A 20,304-nucleotide genomic window follows, 5' to 3' on the forward strand; every position below is an offset into this window, starting at 1 on the left:
TGTCCCCCCGCCATTGTCTGAAGCGCTCAATAACACCAATGACCGATCAACAATTTACTGAAAGCATTCCAGATCTATTAACCACAGCCCACTCATCATCAGACCAAATGGAGCTAGATAGATTAACTAACTGTTTAGAAAATACCCTTCAAGTTACCTTAGACAAGGTAGCACCACTTAAATGTAAAATGACAAGGCAAGAAAAGCTTGCAGTACAGTGCAGTGTAGAGTAATCAAAACCGTACCTTAAAACAAACAGTGAGGAAACTAGAGAGGAAACGGCAGACCTTATTGATTATAGAAAGGCACTCATTAAAGCTCATTCAGCGTATTTGGCCTCGCTGATCAAGAAAAACAATCCCAGAGTACTTTTTAGTGAGATTTCTTCACTTATTAAATGTCAGGCCGATACTGAACCCCAGATTCCAGCTACCTTAACCAGTGAGGAGGGAATTTTTTTAATAATAAAATAGAACATACTAGACAACAAATCTGACCCTCCTTATTAAAACAAACATGGTCGTCATCTGGTGTAGCTGATTTAGAGCATACCTTTGTTGTAGAACAAATGCTGGAAGCATTTTACCCACGTTCACAGCCAAAACTAGAAAAAAAAATCATCTGCAAATAGTTCAACCTGTACACTCGTCCCAGTTCCCTTAAAAACAATACAATACTCCCAATTATAATCAGACATCTTTTAACAATAGTAAATCAGTCTCTTAAGGCATAACCCAATCCCCTTAAATTAGCAGTCATAAATATTGTCTAATTACAGACCCATTTCCAACTTAACATTTATATCCATATCCATTTATATCCAAAAAAAGCTGTTTGCCAGTACCTGGGGCAGGCATACATGGCCAAGCTATGACACCCCAACAACATGTTTCACAGATGAGGTGGTACGCTTTGGATCATAGGCTGTTCACACTTGCTCTTGGTTGATCTTGATCTGTCCACAATACCTTGTTCCACATTTCTGCAGGTTTTGATAAGTATTTTTTTGTAATCTGGCCATTCTGTTTAGTGGTCTGCATCTTGCAGCCTTTGTATATCTGTTCAAGAAGTCTTCTGCAGATGTACAGATATTTACATTTATGGCATTTAGCAGACGCTCTTATCCAGAGCAACTTACAAGGTAACTCATATTACAGAGGTGGGTCAGTGTAGTGTTAGGAGTCTTGCCCAAGGACTCTTGCCCAAGGACTCTTGTTGGTGTAGCGCAGCATAGTCACCCAGCCCGGGAATCGAACCCCAGTCTCCCACATGGTGTGGTAGCTCAGTGGCAGGTAGTGGTGTTATCTGTTGCGCCACACCAACAACAAGTCTTCTGCAGATAGCACTCCCTGACTAATACACACCCACCTTCTGAAGGCTGTTTCTGATCTGTCGGACAGATCATTGAGGATATATCTGAAAATTAGTGAGGATTCATTGGTCTACCAGTCCATTTGTGATTGAGCTCCAAAGAGTGTTCTTAATACTTAATGATATTCCACAGTTGATTTTGGTAATCCCAAGGTTTGAACAATGTCTTATTCTTGTTTTTTAGCATTGTAAAAGCTTCTTTGATGTTCATTGGCACATCTCTTGTCCTCATGTTGAACAACAGCAACCACAGACTCCAAAGATGTTTGAAAGCTTAAAAGCAAGCCAGGTTTCTAGAGAGTATCTTTTGCCCTAAATATTATGGAGGGCACTGTAGGTAATATTACTGGGACAGCTATTTTCATCTTGATAACATTGTTAGGCTAAGAAATACTTCATCCCTGCATGACAAAGAATAATTAGTACATGCTTTTATTACTTTGAGGCTAGACTATTGCAATGCATGGACTTCTTCATTCATTCTTCAGCGCCACATAACTGGTTCCAACGCACCAGCCTGCAGACAGGAGAGCATTCTATCTACCCACCCTGGAGAGAGCATAGCCACTTTTGCTCTCTCAGGGCCTTGGCTGCCGATGGCTAACAGCATGACTGGGATTTGAACATGGGATTTGAACCAGCGATCCTCTGATCATGGACACAACGCCTTAGTCCACTGGACCTCGCTGTGGCCCTCGTGCTTACTTTTTTGCAGTGCATTGTAATATTTTTTATCACACATTTGTACTGCTATTGATTAAATAAATTGTGGAAAATTATTTGAGCAATGTAGCATCAGATTTCTACCAATAAAACTGGGGTGGCATTTAAGTAAATAAAACCCTGTTTTGAGCAAATCATGCAATTCCTTGGTGTGTTTAACAATGGTTCTAAAGAGTGACCAAGTTACTAGGAATATATGAAGTGGTTTTAATACTAAAGAAAAATGTAAATATGTGAACAGCAGTGTGGATCTAAACAAAGCATAAAAAGTGTGTTTGGTAGATTATTTCTTTGTTGTAACAATGCTTCTTGTATACCACTGGAAAGCCTATTAATGACCCTTTTAAATGGTGCCACATTTATAAGGAACAGGCATATGTGGGATGAGCAGCAGAGCCAAGTATGTGGGTTGCACCCATGCAAAATCCGCCAATGCCAACAGCTTATTCTGCCACTGGCTGGTTTGGTGTTTTGTGGACTGGACGATTGAAGCTTGAAGAAATAAGACAAATAGGCAATTGAACAATTTATTCATTTAACAAACAGGAGCTTCAGTAGTGTGTAGAAGAACCATACACAGCCTCCTCCTCATGCTGGTCACCAGCCTGGTTACACACTGTTGTGGGATGGCATTCCATTCTTCAACCAGCATTTGTTGAAGCATGGTTGTGTTGGTTACTCAGGCACTAACAGCATGCCCAAGCTGATCCCACAAGTGTTCAATGGGGTTGAGGTCAGAACTGCTGGCAGGCCATTCCATCCTCTCCACTCCCAAATTCTGAAGGTAGTCTCTGCTTAATTCTGCTTTGTAGGGACGAGCGTTATTATCTTAGAGGATCGACTTTGGGCCCTGACTGTGGATATATGGGATTGCCTTTAGGGGTGTGTGATATGTATCGTCTACGATAGTATTAATTGTAGTTTTAACGATGTGCAGGCAGACATTATAGAGTGTCACTCACTTCGTGGAAACCACAAAAAAACAAGGACCAACATCCTGCCAGTCTGCGGTGCTAGATTTAGCTCCTGGACCTGGCTCTTCCTCACTAGCTTGGAGGTGCGTTTTATGAAACATAGTACATTCATCTTGAATTGCAACGTAAAAAATTATAATGAAATGATACAAAAATACATATTTTTACTTAAATGCTTCAGTTTTAAAGGAATAAATAAGTATAACAAACTAGCGCAGCTATTTTACTTTATTATTATTTTTCTTGGCAGATTTACTGCCAAGAAGCATTGTCACAAAAAAGAAATCTACCCCACACAAGTTTCCTTACTTTTTGTGCTGTTGATATACAATCTATTATGTTCAGTATATGAATGCATTTGAACAATAAGGCAGGCTTTAAGTACAGGATAAATAAAAAACATCTATTTAACTGCATCAACCACATAATGCTAGAATACAGAGGTGTGAAGTAGCAAAATACAAGTACTTTGTTACTGTACTAGTCATTTTACTTGCCAATTGCAAAATGTATTAAAAATAAGTAAAATAGCTAATTATTAATTAATAAAAAGTGAAGTGAAAGTTAATTGTTTGTTCAGGGTATCAGAGCTAAGACACCATAGGTTACCATAGTTACCATTTGTGAATGGCATATACTGTACAAAGTGCAATGTTATTTTTATTTCAGCAATTATATTACTTTTCAATAAAAGAAATAGTTTTAGGTCCCTTTTTTCAGTAGTATATGCATAAATGTATGTCTTTTGATCTCTGTACTTTTATATTTTTATTTGAGTTAAAAATGTACTTTGTACCAGAATATTTGTACTTGTAAAAGTATGTACTTACCTATGTACTACCTCTGCTGGAATTATTTTTATATATTATTTTAACACTGGGGTTGACAAGAAACAAGAAAAACAAAAACTTTCTCCACTTTTGTATCAAGTTGCCAACAAACTGTTTGTGTGTGTGTGTGCGCGCGCATGCAAGTGTTTACCTCTCTACCAATTTCTTTTCATATGGTGCACCACCACAGCCATCCACATCACTCTCACTGTACCTGATGGAAGTTGCAGTTCACGACCTGTTGTCTTAATAAAAACACCTGAATTAATCAGCGGCCACACAAACTGTACTTTGTGTGATCTTGCAAAATAAGCATTACTCTCGCGTTATCCAACTAGCCAGCCTAATACAGTGAATTAAACAATTATACTGTTAACCTGATACTGGGCTGCACATCCAGGAACAGCTAAACAATGCAGAACTGTCATGTCTGGATTTCTGTGTGGAGCTGCACTTAGCTTGAAGCTAACTTGGCTAATACCGCTACCTGTCACATTTGGGAGGCAGGCAGGGATGAGGAGGTTGTAAGTGCAGAGTAATAGTATTCAAAAAAGAAAAGTCAAACAAGAAACAAATGCAAGAAATAGCCAAAACAAACAGTCCAAAAAAAACAAAAAAAAACAAGAGCTACTAAACAAACTGGAGACCAAATGTGAAGGCAGTGAGAACCTTAAAAGACATGCACTCACAACAAGAACAAAGCTACCACATATACACTGAAACAAACGAGGAACACCTGAGAAGAGTTAACAAAGGGGCAGGGCTACAATGGAGAACACCTGGGAGACAAAATGACAGGACAGGACAAAGGCGGAGACTAGGGAGGAGGCAAGGACAAAATACAAACAGACAAGACAAAGACAGTAACAGGCCTGTTACACTACCATAAAAAGTAAAACACTTAAGTGAATATAATTGTGCCATATCATTATACTATCCACAATGTAGTACCACTAGGGTTGCAGGTAAATGAAGGTTGATATGAAAACTGATGGTTATCATACAGTGTATATTTGCTTAACACTGGTATTGGAAAAAAATACAACTGAACAGAGAATTTTTCAATTTTTCTAACTATTTTCAGAGTTAATAAACAATCAATGAATGGAAAAATTATCATCACAATGATAACCAAAAATTATAACAATCACAAAAATGATAATCACAATGATAATCACATAATAAATCAATAAATAACATTTTAAAAAGAATAAAACAACAAATAGTGAAATAGTGTATACTGTAAAACTGCAATTTTTTTCTGAGACGGTTATCATACCGTGAAAATTTAAGACTATTGCAAGTACCACACCCTGAGTTTTACTATACAACTAGCTACATAGAACTGCCATGGATGGATCTTCCTGTGGGGCTAACTTAGCAATATCATGCCATATTCTTATATAGCTACTCACCTCAGTACACTAACATTAGCCTGTTTCTTTAGCTGAACACTGACCAAGGCACGTATAGAGATCTACACTGAGGTTGCCATGTCCACTGCAGGTCAGTCCAGTTGTGTGTTCAGTGTGTTTGCTGGGTAAGACATGAACTATCTAAACACATTAATAACAGAAATGTCAACAGAAAGTCTCAGCAGTAGAACTGCAGACAGGACAGCTTCCAGACATCACTTCCAGACATTTCACCTTTCTGGACCCCTTCTGCTGCTTCGTTAGAGCTCACCTGCAGGAGCTTCAGTTCCTCTGAAAAGACTGGACACACTTCAGCTGAGAAGATCTGGATTCTGCTTATGAAACTTTGCTTTTGTTTCTCCATAGTGACGTCACGAAACCACGCCCAGCACCTCAGGTATGTTGCAGTTGCAGGTTTTGGCCACCAGGTGGAAGCATTTAGCATCTGAATTGACAAATTTCTCTTAATGTTCTTCATATCTCAACAAAATGAGATAAATGAAATAAACAACTTTAACAACAGTGTTAAAGGTTATCTGACTTACTGTAAAATATATTATCTAATATGAACCGTTCTGAAACAAATGAGCCTCTATTTTCAATTATAATAACTATTAATAATCATAATAATAAAGAACTTCCTCTATAATCATTGTATAAGATTTGGTTAGTCAATATTTTTTCATCAAAACACTAACATTATAATTTGATACTTAGTTTTACTCTGATCTGCTAGAATTTATATTTACAGTCCAGTGCAAAAGAGTGGACCCCCCCTCTTCAAAATGACATGTTGTTGATGTTTTGTTTTCCAGTGTTGGCTGGACAGTAAGCTAGCGCTAGCTAGCTAACGTTAGCCTGTTAGCACCTTACTTAAACCCATCCTTGGGGAAACAGCAGAAGGTTGGTTAGCAGTGAACAGGATGCTGTGTAGACTGAAAGGGTTTCTGTTGAAAAAGAGCTTCATGAAAGCAGATCTTTATTAGAGTTGATTCAGGACAGCAAATATGATGAGATACGCACAAGACATAACACAGTGAAACAGATACGGGTAGCTTCATCTGTTGGCTAATTAACTGAGTACAGATTTAATGGGTACAGGCTACAGGCTACATTTTCTCCATTGTTACATTCTTCATTAATTCACTGTTATTTACATTTTATGTAGAAAGAGAAACCTGAAGGTATCTAAAATATCAGAGGACAGGTTTTTGTTTTCTGGGTGAAAAGAATTTATAATGTTGAACAGGCCCCACGATCATTGGAGCTGAGTTTCTACCTCCATCATTGAGGCAGGGACTGAAGAATGGACATAGTTTCTCATTAAAAGACTGACCAGTGAAAGAGTAGATATGAGAGCTGGCCTCAACATCATAGAAGGAGACCAGACCCTCCTTATAATCCACAAACATCCCCACCTTCTGGGGAGCCTGTTTTAAGGAGAGGGAGATACAGGAAGAATCTAGAGCCTCATATTTAGTCTGATTCCTCAGAGAAACAATCCACACTCCTTTCTTAGGACTGGCTGTAATCTGTCCCTTCCTCTTACTGGACTCTCTGACCACTCCTAAATCCCAGTCAGTCTTCCCTCTGACCTGCACCTCATAGTAAAATCTCCCTGAGCAGAACCCCTCCTTTCCCAGAACACAGGGACATTGATCAAACCTCTGTAGAGTGTCAGGAACACTTTGTTGTGTGTCTGCACATGTAACCTGTTTTCCATCATCAGACAGGATGAGGTTAGGATGAGCTGTATCAGGATCCAGAGTCACATCCACTGAGAAACACACACAATTTAAACCCATTTTAACAACATACAGCATGAACTAGAGAACACACACACACACTGGATTTAGTCATGAGATCAGTAAGAGCCCACATACCTGCATACTGTTGAATTCTCTTCATTTCTGTTTGGAAAAGAATAATGGACAGTATGAATGTCTGTCAGAATTTCTTTCAGGGTTAATTAAATGTCTGATTAATATGAAGAACAATAGAGAACATCTAAGCTCCAAATGATTAGTAAATACTCACTGGTCTCAGGAACTTTCTCCATCTCCTCACTGAGGGCTTTCTGAAGCTGAGACAGAGCTCTCCTCAGAGTCTCCACATTCAGTGGAGTGTTAATCCTAATGTCAGTCCGGTTCTTGGTGGATGGGGGGCTGCAGACCGACGGGTACATCTACAGAACAGCAGGAGAGAGGAGAAACCCCTCAGTATGGGCAGTGCTGTCCTGTGCTGGACTGCATTACTATTGGGAAACAGAGGGACTCTGACCTGTAGGAGGTGGAGGTGGTCCTCAGTGTGGGAGAGCTGCTCCAGCTCAGTGTCTCTCCTCTTTAGCTCAGTGATTTCCTGCTCCAGCTCTTTAATGAACTCTTCAGCCTGCCTCTCTGCTGCTTTCTGCTTCTCCTCCATCACCTCCAGCAGCTCAGCCTGGCTCCTCTCCATGCAGCGCACCAGAGCTCTGAAGACCTCCACACTGTCTGCTTTCTCCTTCTCTGTGTTTTTCTGACCGGAGACCAATCAGACTCATGTAAGAGTGTAAGTATTAGACTGACTGAAGGCTGGAATGTAATTTATGTGATTTTATGATCAGACTGTGAAATAAAACTCAGACTCACCTTACTGACTTTTACAGAGTGATTGATCTCCTCAATCTTCTTCAGTCGGTCCTGGATCATCTGCTGAACTTTTGCCTGTGTCTTTCCCAGCTGAGTCTATGATTATTAGACAAATTATAGCAAAGACGGTCATTAATCTGAGGAATTTCTACCATAGAAAATAAACGAGAATGAATAATTCTTTCTCTAAAGGTCTGACCTTCTTCTCTCCACTCTCCTGCTCTACAGGAACAGTGCTGTGAGTCTTGTGGTCTCCCTCAGTGCAGAACTGACACACACACATCTGGTCATCTCTACAGAACAGCTCCAGGGGTCTCTCATGTTTCTGGCAGATGTAGTCCTGCAGGTTCTCCACAGGGTCAATCAGCTTGTGCTTCTTTAATGAAGAAACTCTCTGATGAGGCTCCAGGTGAGAGTCGCAGTAAGAGGTCATACAGATCAGACAGGACTTTAGGGCTAAATGTCTCTTTCCACAGCAGATGTCACAGAGCACCAGACCAGGGTTCTCTGGAGCTCTGCTGGATGTCGCCTGAACAGACTTCTTGAACTGAGCAGCCAGTCCAGAGATGAAGGTGTTCACAAACAGTTCAGGTCTTTGGGGGAATTCTCTCTTACAGACTGGACACTGGCAGTGTGAGCTGCTGTTCCAGTACTCTCTGAGACAGACCCTGCAGAAGTTGTGCCCACATGGTGTAGAGACAGGATCAGTGAACACATCCAGACAGATGGAGCACTGGAGCTGATCTTTAGACAGGAGACTGCTGGAGGAAGCCATGTCTGATGGGAAGGGTCAGATCAAGGTCATGAAGGTGATGCTTGTCTTTGAAAAAAGGAAAGGAATCGTCTTTTAATCCATGGATTTCAGCCGGATGATCAACTTTGAAAAAGTTTCACCAGTTCTACAAAACCTGTTGTTCCACCTCGTCATTCCAGTAAATCCATTCACTGACAAACCCAGTTCTAACTAACATCCAGAGTTTTAAAACTGAAAGACTGAAATGTAAAATAAATGTTACAGGTGATTATTTTCATTAAAATAAGTAAGAACATTTGCAGTTAGATGAAGAAATATAATAATCAACAGAAGCATTTTCAGTTCCTACAGTTCCTGCAGATAATAAATGAACAACTTTCTCCAGTTTCACCTCTTTCAAACTCTGCTCCCTAAACCAGGAATCTCTAAATGGGCTTCTTCTGGTCCACAATTCCACTCAGTCCACCTTCCAACACCCTGAATTTGATTAATGAAGGTCTTGTTAATTAGTGGCTGAGTTGAATCAGGTGTCTTTAACGAGACAGAAAGCTGAGGTCAGCAGAGCTGTGGTCAGCAAGGTCTGGAGTTTAAAAATATAATTGAAATCTTACCTGTGTTTTAGTTTCTCTACGAAGGACTGGAGAACCTTTCAACCCAGAGTTGTGCTGAAAGGAAGTTTAGTAGATTTACTTTCATTTCACTTCAGCACCCGAGTGACATCATTAGGCCACAACCCCTGCTTTACAGGTTTTTCATGGTATGTGAAAAATCTGTATTAGACGTTTGGTGGCTCACATTCACCAACTGAAATGGATTACTGTTTCATAGAGATTTGCTTCACACGGCTGATTTGAAGACATTCATTCCGTTCACAGAGCTTCAAACTGATTAAGAAGGATCCACACCCAGACACAGCAGTGCCAAAGAGGACGTTCCAGAAGGTGTTTGTGTTATGGGATGGGTTGGTGGTGGACCCAGGAGCGGAGACAATAAACATTAATCAGTGTTCAGAGTTCATCAAAAGACACCCTCAGGTGGGGAAAGTCATGGGAGGATAGCCAGACTCTCTGACTACGGAAAAACAATGGGGCACTGCGTCTCTTGAGTCCAGCCCATATGTTGGATGACTGGTTCGGTCTGACCATTGGACTCTGGGTGGAAGCCAGATGACAAACTCACTGTGGCCCCCATGAGCTGGCAGAAGGACTTCCAGAATCTGCTGCTGAATTGGGGCCCTCATTAGACATCACATCATTAGGCATGCTGTAAACCCTGACCACATGTTGGAGAAGGAGGTCTGCTGTCTCCTTGGCTGAAGGGAGTTTGGGCAGTGCAACAAACTTACAGGCCTTGAAGAAGCGTGGTAAAGGGTAAAGGGTGGAGGAGCCCCTGAGATTGTGACCGGGGTGCTTTGCGTCTTGTGGATGTTGTGGATGCCCAGAAAAGGGGGAGGCATGCCCTTAGCGAATAACCTGCTGACAGACTACAGATGGTACATACTGTCATCGAGGAGGTCCACCCCCAGGGTTAGGGTCCTGATAGAGGGCATTCTGAACGGAGTCCTCGATTCCCCAGCGAAGGGCAGACAGGATCTTGGAAGTAGGAATTATGGGTTCTGGCAAAAGATCAGAACCCTCAGGTTCCTCTTGCCTAGGGCATCAAGTTTAGTATTGTTTGAACCCGGCCTATATGACAACAGAAAGTCAAAGCGCCCAAAGAACAGCGCGCACTGGGCCTGTCGAGAGTTGAGGTGCTTGGCTTGTTGTATATAGGCCAGGTTCTTGTGGTCAGTCCAGACCACAAATGGGTGCCTGGCTCCCTCCAACCAATGCCTCCACTCCTCCAAGGCCAACCTAACAGCCAGGAGCTCTCAGCATGGGCAGTGCTGTCCTGTGCTGGACTGCATTACTATTGGGAAACAGAGGGACTCTGACCTGTTGGAGGTGGAGGTGGTCCTCAGTGTGGGAGAGCTGCTCCAGCTCAGTGTCTCTCTGGACTTGCTTTACTGTATTAGTGTCTGACACAGTTATGAGAACAGGTTCAGATTTACAGCTTCATCAGAGAAAACCGAACAGAGAAATGAGCCTAATGAGATGGAACTGGACCGGCTTTTAGTTGGCCAGGCTATGTTTGTTCAGCAGGGTAGTTCTTCAAAGCTCAGTCTAAGCTACACTAACATTAGCCTGTTTCATTAGCCTGTTTCTTTAGTATGACATGAACTATCAAAACACAGTAATGGCAGAAATGTCAACTGAATGTCTCAGCAGTAGAACTGCAGACAGGACAGCTTCCAGACATCACTTCCAGACATTTCACCTTTTTTCACGCCCAGCACCTCACATGTGTTGCAGTTGCAGGTTCTGGCCACGAGATGGAAGCATGTACCTAAGCTAGGCCATGGAAGCATGTTCCCTGGCTAGGCCACTCCAGGACCTTGAAATGCTTCTTACGAAGCCACTCCTTTGTTGCCCTGGCAGTGTGCTTGGGATCATTGTCATGCTGAAAGACCCAGCCACGTTTCATCTTCAATGCCCTAGCTGATGGAAGGAGGTTTGCACTCAAAATCTCACAATACATGGCCCCATTCATGCTTCACAGTTGGTATGGTGTTCTTTGAATGCAACTCAGCATTCACTCTCCTCCAAACACAGCGAGTTGTGTTTGTACCAAACAGTTCTACTTTGGTTTCATCTGACCATAAGACATTCTCCCAATACTCTTCCAGAACATCCAAATGCTCTGTAGCAAACTTCAGACGTGCCCGGATATGTACTGGCTTAAGCAGGGGAACACGTCTGGCACTGCAAGATCTGAGTCCCTGGCGGCGTAGTGTGTTACTGACGGTAGCCTTTGTAACATTGGTCCCAGCTTTCTGCAGGTCATTCACTAGGTCCCCCCGTGTGGTTCTGGGATTTTTGCTCACCGTTCTTGTGATCATTTTGACCCCACGGGCTGAGATCGTGCGTGGAGCCCCTGATGGAGGGAGATTAGCAGTGGTCTTGTAGGTCTCCCATTATTGCTCCCCAGTAGATTTCTTCACACCAAGCTGCTTGCCTATTGCAGATTCAGTTATCCCAGCCTGGTGCAGGTCTGCAATTTTGTTTCTGGTGTCCTTCGACAGCTCTTTGGTCTTCACCATAGTGGAGTTTGGAGTGTGACTGTTTGAGGTTGTGGGCAGGTGTCTTTTATACTGTTAACCAGTTCAAACAGGTGCCATTAATACAGGTAATGAGTGGAGGACAGAGAAGCCTCTTAAAGAAGAAGTTACAGGTCTGTGACAGACAGATTTTTTTTCTCATTTTGTCTCTCATAGTTGAGATATACCTATGATGTCAATTACAGCCTCTCTCATTTTTTAAGTGGGAGAACTTGCACAATTGGTGACTGACCTAAATACTTTTTTCCCCCACTGTAGCTGTGTCTGAAATGGTCCACTTGCTCACTCATTCACTACTCACTATATAGACAGCTGTACATAGGACACTGTATAGGGTAGCACTGAGGGAGATGGTAGACAGAATTCGACAGCACAGAGCAACGGTTTAACATTTTCCATACTCAAATGTTTTTTCCATGAGTTTAATAATCATCCTGGATCTACATTATCAATAAAAACTACCTACTTACCTGTCCTTCTGGGAACACAAGCTTCTTTTGTGCTAATTTAATTTATATTAACATTCTGAGATTGTTATTCTCATGAATTTACCCTGAACTTTAACACGTTGTTTCTACTGGCGCAGAGACGCAGTCTTTCAAAGACCAGGAAACTGCTGCTTTATGCTCAGCACCTGACAATAAGAAATCACTCACTTAACAACACAGAATACCTGTACAGGTGTGATACACTTCCTCTCAACTGTCCTGCATAGTTTTAGCTATTCGGCCTCAGCTAAATACACCTCATGTGTTGGGGCAGTTAATGGCTGAAGTACAGGGGTGAAACATGTCTCATTACTGTAAGAAAAAAGAAAAAAAGCCAAAACTGATATATTCATTTTTCTCTTATTTGCAGAGAGACACACCAAGAACATAATGCCACCTCAATCAACAAGCACCTGTAATCAGAAATTAGTCGATGATGATACTGACCTCCGACCTGACTACCGCTTCAGCCATGCCACCCTTGCACACCTCACTTCTGTCAGCAGTATTGACTGTTAAATCAGGATTAGGCCTCCTGCTGAGCATGCTCAGTGTTACTTTAACAGAAAGCTTTTCTACTTTCCCCAGGGGGAAGAGCCTTTTCTTATAAAGCCCCCAACTCTGGAATAACCTTCCAGATAATGTTGGGGACTCAGACACAGTCTCAAACTTTAAATCTAGGCTGAAACTCATCTGTTTAGTTTAGCTTTTGGTAATTAATGTTTCCCCTTAGATAAAGGTTGTAGGTCCAGGGGTTCACAGACACAGGGAACACAGGTTGGTGTGGCACAACAGATAAAACCACTAGCAGCTAGTACACTGAGATGCTGGAGCTGTCATCTTGCTGCTTGCACGTGATCACTCAGGTTCGTGGACGATGGAGCAGATGGACGCTAGCGTTTCAGGGTGCTCCCATGTCTGTGTTACCTTCTGGCTCTCTCCTTTTAATTAGACTGTTATAGTCAGACCTGCCGGAGTCGTCAGACACACTCTGATACTGATCAACATTCTCTGATCTCTATAAAATCCTCTCAGAACTAACTCTGTCTCTTTACCTTTTCCCAGTAAATGGCCACCCTACTGAGGTCCCCTCTACCTGCGTCAGACCAGCTGCCACCTACCAGTCCGACCATCAGGCCCCTCACCCACCACCACCCATACCAGACCAGGGGCACACCCTCCTACCACTGCTACCTCTATGATCAGAGCAGTTCAACAGTATAGATAGTTTGGTCATTTTTATCAATAATGTTTAAGTAGTTCTGATCAGAGGAGGACTGGTCGGTCCCACTTGTGAGTCTTGGTTCCTCCCAAGGTTTCTTCCTCCAGCTCTGAGGGAGTTTTTCCTTGCCACTGTCTCTGTTGGTTGCTCACTGGGGTTCTTTGATCCATCATGTCTTACATTATTTATTTTTTTGTCTCTGTCTTTTACTAATTACTAATTATGTAAAGCTGCTTTGTGACGACAGCAGTTGTAAAAAGCTATACAAATAAATCTGACTTGACTTCTCTATTGGGCGAATAGCAGAGTACTATGGTCACTTTATTTACTTGTGTTTAGTAATGTCTAAGCTTAGAGGTATCTTTGAACTATTAGTCTATTCTAACTAGCTAAGGTTTCTTTCTTGGGTAAATAGCAAAGCACTTTTGTAAGTCGCTCTGGATAAGAGCATCTGCTAAATGCCGTAAATGTAAATGTGACCACCAGGGTAAATCTGGCCAAAAGTAGAGTGCAGCAGTGCTTCACTGGTTTTACAGGGAACTATATAGAGAATCATATTTGTACCCTGAAAATCTGGATGCCACTATGACGTGATACTGAGTTTTACTGTGATGTGCTAGAATTCATATTTCCGGTCCAGTGCAGAAGTGTGGACACCCCCTCTTCAAAATGACGTGTTGTTGATTTTTAGATTCCCAGTGTTAGCTGGACAGCCAGCTAGCTAATGTTAGCAGCCTGTTAGCACCTTACTCAAACCCATCCTTGGGGAAACAGCAGAAGGTTGGTTAGCAGTGAACAGGACGCTGTGTAAAAGGGTTTCTGTTGAAAAAGAGCTTCATGAAAGCAGATCTTTATTAGAGTTGATTCAGGACAGCAAATATGATGAGATACGCACAAGACATAACACAGTGAAACAGATACGGGTAGCTTCATCTGTTGGCAGTTAAATGAGTACAGATTTAATGGGAATAGACTAAATATCACTGTTTATAAATGATGATAAGATTCCTTCTTGATTTTCTCCATTATTACATTCTTCATTCACCTTATATAGAAAGAGAAACTTGAAGGTATCATCTGAAATATCAGGACCTGTTATTGTTTTCTGGGTGAAAAGAAGCTCATTTATAATGCTGAACAGGCGTGATGATCATTGGAGCTGAGTTTTCACCCCCACGATTATTACAGGGACAAAAGTATGGATAGATTTTCTCTTTGAAAGACTGACCAGTAAAAGAGTAGATATGAGAGCTGGTCTCAACATCATAGAAGGAGACCAGACCCTCCTTATAATCCACAAACACCCCCACCTTCTGGGGAGCCTGTTTTAAGGAGAGGGAGATACGGGGAGAATCCAGAGCCTCATATTCATTCTCATTCCTCAGCCACACAGTCCAGTATCCATCTTCGGGTCTTGTTATATTCAACCCTTTCCTGTTGCTGGACTCTCTGACCACTCCTAAATCCCAGTTAGTCTTCCCTCTGACCTGCACCTCATAGTAAAACCTCCCTGAGCAGAACCCCTCCTTTCCCAGAACACAGACACAATAATCAAACCTCTGTGGAGTGTCAGGAACACTCTGTTCTTTGTCCCCAAATTCCACCTGTTTTCCATCATCAGACAGGATGAGGTTAGGATGAGCTGTATCAGGATCCAGAGTCACATCCACTGAGAAACACACAATTTAAACCCATTTTAACAACATACAGCATGAACTAGAGAACACACACACACACTGGATTTAGTCATGAGATCAGTAAGAGCCCACATACCTGCATACTGTTGAATTCTCTTCATTTCTGTTAGGAAAATAATTACATTTATGGTTAATTTAATGTTATTAGAGTTTATTATGATATCTGATTTATATAATTCTTACATTTTACTTTTTATTCTGATTTGTCTGCGGTATATTCACCTTCCTGACTGATTGTGTGTGTTTTGGCAGCTGGGCTACCACTACACCTGCCTAGCTTTAGCAACCACAAGTCAACATCATAGCAACCACCTCAAAATACCACAGTAATCACCTTGCAACACTATAGTACCCATGTAGCAACCATTTAACAAGAATAAAGCATGCACCTAGGAACCATTAAGCAACACCTTAGCAGCCACCCAGCAAGAACATAGCAACCATCTTGAATACCATAGTAACCCCATAGTTAGCACCTGAGACACCACAGCAACAACCTAACAAATATCTAGCACCACCCTACCTAGCAAACACTAAGTAATTTAGCAATACCATAGCAACCACCTTTAGCATCATCTTAAAAAAAACATAAGAACACCCTAGGAACCACTAAGCAGTATATAGCAACCACTTAGCAACACTATAGCACTTATCTAGCAACCATTGCAATGATCAGCAAATTGAAAAGTGCTAAATAAGTGCTAATTTAGAAGCGAATTAACACATCTGTGGTGCTAGCTAGCATCTGGGCTGTAGACCCTCTTGAGACGCTGCGCCCTCACATTTCGGTTCTTCTGCATGCTGTACGTTATTGTATAATCTTGGAACTGAATTTCTGAAATAAGGACAGATTGAGCTGCTGTCTAGGGGCATCAGCAGCACACCCATCTAGATAAACTCATCTTAAATAAGAAATGCATCCAGATGCCAACACTAAAATTAGATTCTTTCAAAGGTCTGAGCTCACACTGACTGTTCAGACTGTCTGTGTGTTTTACACCGTTCTTAGGCTGTATGAAATCTGACTGTTCATTAGTGTGAATGTAATTGTACGGTGTAGACCAGGGGTGCTCAGTCCTGGTCCTGGAGGTCTGCAAAGCTTATCTCCAACTCTAATCTAACAAACCTGATACAGGTAACGAAGGCCTTTAGGGGCATCTGATTATTTAGAGGCAGTGGTGTGCTGGATCGGAACTCTCCTGGACCAGGTCTGGGCGCCCCTGGTGTAAGCTGTACTGAGTGCTTTGTGCTGTATGGATGGAAGTCAATATGACTAGGTTACAGTATTCAGAACCAACAGATACATTCTGATTGGCTGTGTATCTGCACAGATTTTTCAGAAACCCAGTCCTCCAAAACAAACCCTCAGTTCTTTCCTTGCTGAACTGAATAGTAAATACTTACTGATCTCAGGAACCTTCTCCATCTCCTCTCTGAGATCTTCCTGAAGCTGAGACAGAGCTCTCCTCAGAGTCTCCACATTCAGATGAGTGTTAATCCTGATGTCAGTCCAGTTCTTGGTGTTTAGGGGTCTGCAGAGGGACGGGTACTTCTAGAGTACAGCAGGAGAGAGGAGAAACCCCTCAGCATGGGCAGTGCTGTCAGAAACAACAGGTTTTAACAACCTGATTAAAACTCAAATTCAATAAGACACAAATTCTAATAGGGTTTTCTGAGCACCAACAATCACAGCACAGCACTGAAACAGTGCTTAGTGCTTCTAAGAGTCAAGGGCGAACTACTTCTTTGCCTCAATAGGGGTTACACTGCTGTTCTAGTGCTACTCGATCTTAGTCTCCTTAATCTTAGTGCTGCCTTTGCCACAGTAGATCACTCCATTCTGCTTGATAGGCTAAAAATCTTGTAGAAATGAAAGGATCCTTACTTGGTTTAGATCCTATTTGACTGATCACTACCGGTGTGTTAATTTACATAACACATGCTCTTATCACACTTAAGTGAAATAAGGGTTAGGGTAAATCCTGGGTCTGTTATTGTTTATTCTCTATTTGTAGCTGCTAAATTACTCTATATGACTTATAAGTCTCTCAATGGTTTGATTGTGAGGTGTGAAGGTACTTCTTAAAACCTGCAACCCATCATGTATAGTTTGCTGGCAGAATGATGGCCTCCTGTCAGTTCCTCGCTTCAAAAAAAATAATTCAGGGGAAACGCTTTCTCTCATAAAGTCCTCAACTCTCCCCATGTCCTGAGCAGCCCCCTACTGCCTGCTTGCTGCTGGTGCGGTCCTTTCATGGTTGGGTGCTGCTGCCTGCCTACCCCCTGGTTCAGGCTCTCCCACTGCTGAACTTTTGGATCCTCCATTGATGCATTCACACCACTCTACATACTGCATAGTTGTGCATATGACTCTTTCACTAGCATGAACTTTCACATGAACACTGACCATGTGTCCTACACTTACTCCCACTCTCACAACTCACCACCTGCTCTCACATTAGCTCCCTAGTTATGTCCAGTTATTCTGTTAGAGGATGAGAAGGATAGGTTCCCCTTTTGAGTCTTGGATCCTCTGAAGGTTTCTTCGTCTTGATCTGAGGGAGTTTTCCCTGCTTGCTAAAAAGAAGCTCAGACCCGGATCTCTGTAAAGCTGCTTTGCGACAACATTCGTTGTGAAAAGAGCTATATAAATACATATGAATGGAACTGCTGTCCTGTGCTGGACTGACCTGTAGGAGATGGAGGTGGTCCTCAGTGTGGGAGAACTGCTCCAGCTCAGTGTCTCTCCTCTTTAGATCAGTGATTTCCTGCTCCAGCTCTTTAATGAACTCTTCAGCCTGCCTCTCTGCTGCTTTCTGCTTCTCCTCCATCACCTCCAGCAGCTCAGCCTGTCTACTTTCAATGCAGCGCACCAGAGCTCTGAAGACCTCCACACTGTCTGCTTTCTCCTTCTCTGTGTTTTTCTGACCGGAGACCAATCAGACTCATGTAAGAGTGTAAGTATTAGACTTACTGACAGCTACAATGTTAATTATGTGATTTTATGATCAGACAGTGAAATAAAACTCAGACTCACCTTACTGACTTTTATAGAGTATTTGATTTTCTCAATCTTCTTCAGTCGGACCTGGATCATCTGCTGAACTTTTGCCCATGCCTTCCCCAGCTGAGTCTTTAGTCATTAGACACATTATAGCAAAGACGGTCATTAATCTGAGGAATTTCTACCATAGAAAATAAACGAGAATTAATAATTCTTTCTCTAAAGGTCTGACCTTCTTCTCTCCACTCTCCTGCTCTACAGGAACAGTGCTGTGAGTCTTGTGGTCTCCCTCAGTGCAGAACTGACACACACACATCTGGTCGTCTCTACAGAACAGCTCCAGGGGTCTCTCATGTTTCTGGCAGATGCAGTCCTGCAGGTTCTCCACAGGGTCAATCAGCTTGTGCTTCTTTAATGAAGAAACTCTCTGATGAGGCTCCAGGTGAGAGTCGCAGTAAGAGGTCATACAGGTCAAACAGGACTTCAGGGCTACATGTTTCTTTCCACAACAGATGTCACAGAGCACCAGAGCCTTGACAGGTTTCTCTGGAGCTCTGCTGGACTTCACCTGAACTGAAATGTTAAATTGAGCAGCCAGTCCAGAGATGAAGGTGTTTACAAACAGTTCAGGTCTTTGAGGGAATTCTCTCTTACAGACTGGACACTGGCAGTGTGAGCTCCTGGCCCAGCACGCTTTGAGACAGACCCTGCAGAAGTTGTGCCCACATGGTGTAGAGACCGGATCAATGAACACATCCAGACAGATGGAGCACCGGAGTAGATCTTCAGACAGGAGAGCACTGAAGGAAGCCATGTCTGAAAGAGAAGACACATCATGGTCGTTTAAGAAATTTCAGACAGAGAGACATACTTTGTGTGGGGCAGGATGCCACATTGATGCTACATTAACCTTACCAGGTAAACTTGGTAACGCATCATCATGCAGGGCTTCTGTAATGTTCTGCATCATTAACTTCATTAAATGTACTTTACTTTTGGAATCATCTCCAAAAAGCTGCAGAACTGCAGTGGAAACACTACCAGAAAGGACTGATTATGTAGCACTAAAGCACCATCACTTTGGTTGCGATTCCTTTAGCTTTCTGACTGATGCTGGAGTCCTCTCTGTCATTGTGGTCTGCACTGTTCGTTGTTTTCTGTGGTTAGTGGTGTTTGTTAGCTCTGCTGTGTTCTGATACTCTCTCAACTGGGCTAATTGATGGACTCTTGTCAGTAGACAGAGGTTTTTCTTACCGCGGTATACAGTATTACTGGGGGTTGGGGGTAGAGTAAGTTGTGTAAGTAATGCAGAGGGATCTACGTTTACGTGGCTTCCATACTCTCATCTCATTAAAACCGAAAAATGAATGAAAGAAGTAAAATGAATTATTCTGTCTATGTGAAACCGTCGGTTTGACAACCATTACAAGTGTTAAACTGCTCTGAATCAGAGAGGTAAGCTGGTTAGCATTAGCTCAGTTAGCAAGAGGACAGTCTGCTCACCACAGAACTCATTCTGAAACCCTACCTCTAAACATTAAGACTATAATGACAGTTTGAGCGACTGCTGTTGGGAGGACAGAAAGCTGAATTTAAAGTTTCTGATGTTGGGAGGCACAGAAAGCCGATATGAGAGACTGGTTCTGCTGAGTTTAGACTTGTAGCCAGCAATTTGGACATAAATAAATCAGCTAGCAGGCTAAACACCACACACAGAGCGTGTTCCAGCTAACTGAGACTCTAATCACACCCGTATATAGGATAAAGCCTCATATCTGAGCGGTCTTAAGATGTTTTCAGAATCAGAATCAGAATCTCTTTATTTCACCGAGTATGTTACACATACAAGGAATTTGTCTTGGTGAGAGCAACACGTATGACAAGTAACAAAAAACACAGAACACAGTCTTAAACTAAAGAAAAATGACACTAAACAATAAATAGGGTAGGGGATAAATTAAAAAAGTAAAAAGTACTAAAGGTAATAAAGAGCTGATATTTACAGAAAGTAAAGAGCTGATATTTACAGAAAAGAACATCTG

The 20,304-nt window shown here is 42.1% G+C and overlaps 2 protein-coding genes across 2 annotated transcripts; both read right to left on the reverse strand.

Annotated features, from left to right (window-relative positions):
* Positions 1-6,509: 6,509 nt before the first annotated feature.
* LOC140562098 (E3 ubiquitin-protein ligase TRIM21-like) lies at positions 6,510-8,733 on the reverse strand. The gene is made up of 6 exons (XM_072687499.1): positions 8,140-8,733; positions 7,941-8,036; positions 7,594-7,827; positions 7,351-7,498; positions 7,197-7,223; positions 6,510-7,090 (listed from the first exon to the last, which is right to left on the reverse strand). The coding sequence occupies exons 1-6, from the start codon at positions 8,713-8,715 to the stop codon at positions 6,510-6,512; spliced, it is 1,662 nt and encodes a 553-aa protein (XP_072543600.1). The 5' UTR covers positions 8,716-8,733.
* Positions 8,734-14,436: 5,703 nt separating this feature from the next.
* On the reverse strand, positions 14,437-19,088 carry LOC140561870 (E3 ubiquitin-protein ligase TRIM39-like). The gene is made up of 6 exons (XM_072687121.1): positions 18,495-19,088; positions 18,296-18,391; positions 17,949-18,182; positions 16,663-16,810; positions 15,335-15,361; positions 14,437-15,230 (listed from the first exon to the last, which is right to left on the reverse strand). The coding sequence occupies exons 1-6, from the start codon at positions 19,074-19,076 to the stop codon at positions 14,683-14,685; spliced, it is 1,635 nt and encodes a 544-aa protein (XP_072543222.1). The 5' UTR covers positions 19,077-19,088; the 3' UTR covers positions 14,437-14,682.
* Between the last annotated feature and the right edge of the window lie 1,216 nt (positions 19,089-20,304).

Source organism: Salminus brasiliensis, chromosome 9 (genome assembly GCF_030463535.1).
Source record: "Salminus brasiliensis chromosome 9, fSalBra1.hap2, whole genome shotgun sequence".
Taxonomy (NCBI): Eukaryota; Metazoa; Chordata; class Actinopteri; order Characiformes; family Bryconidae; genus Salminus; species Salminus brasiliensis.

Excerpts from the sequence above, each read along its gene's own strand:
- LOC140562098 (XM_072687499.1), bottom strand. The coding sequence starts at position 8,715 with ATGGCTTCCTCCAGCAGTCTCCTGTCTAAAGATCAGCTCCAGTGCTCC. Across the intron at positions 8,037-8,139 it reads AGGAGAGTGGAGAGAAGAAG|ACTCAGCTGGGAAAGACACA; the intron begins GTCAGACCTTTA and ends TAATAATCATAG. Across the intron at positions 7,091-7,196 it reads GAGAATTCAACAGTATGCAG|TGGATGTGACTCTGGATCCT; the intron begins GTATGTGGGCTC and ends TGTGTTTCTCAG.
- LOC140561870 (XM_072687121.1), bottom strand. The coding sequence starts at position 19,076 with ATGGCTTCCTTCAGTGCTCTCCTGTCTGAAGATCTACTCCGGTGCTCC. Across the intron at positions 18,392-18,494 it reads AGGAGAGTGGAGAGAAGAAG|ACTCAGCTGGGGAAGGCATG; the intron begins GTCAGACCTTTA and ends TAATGACTAAAG. Across the intron at positions 18,183-18,295 it reads ACTCTATAAAAGTCAGTAAG|AAAAACACAGAGAAGGAGAA; the intron begins GTGAGTCTGAGT and ends GTCTCCGGTCAG.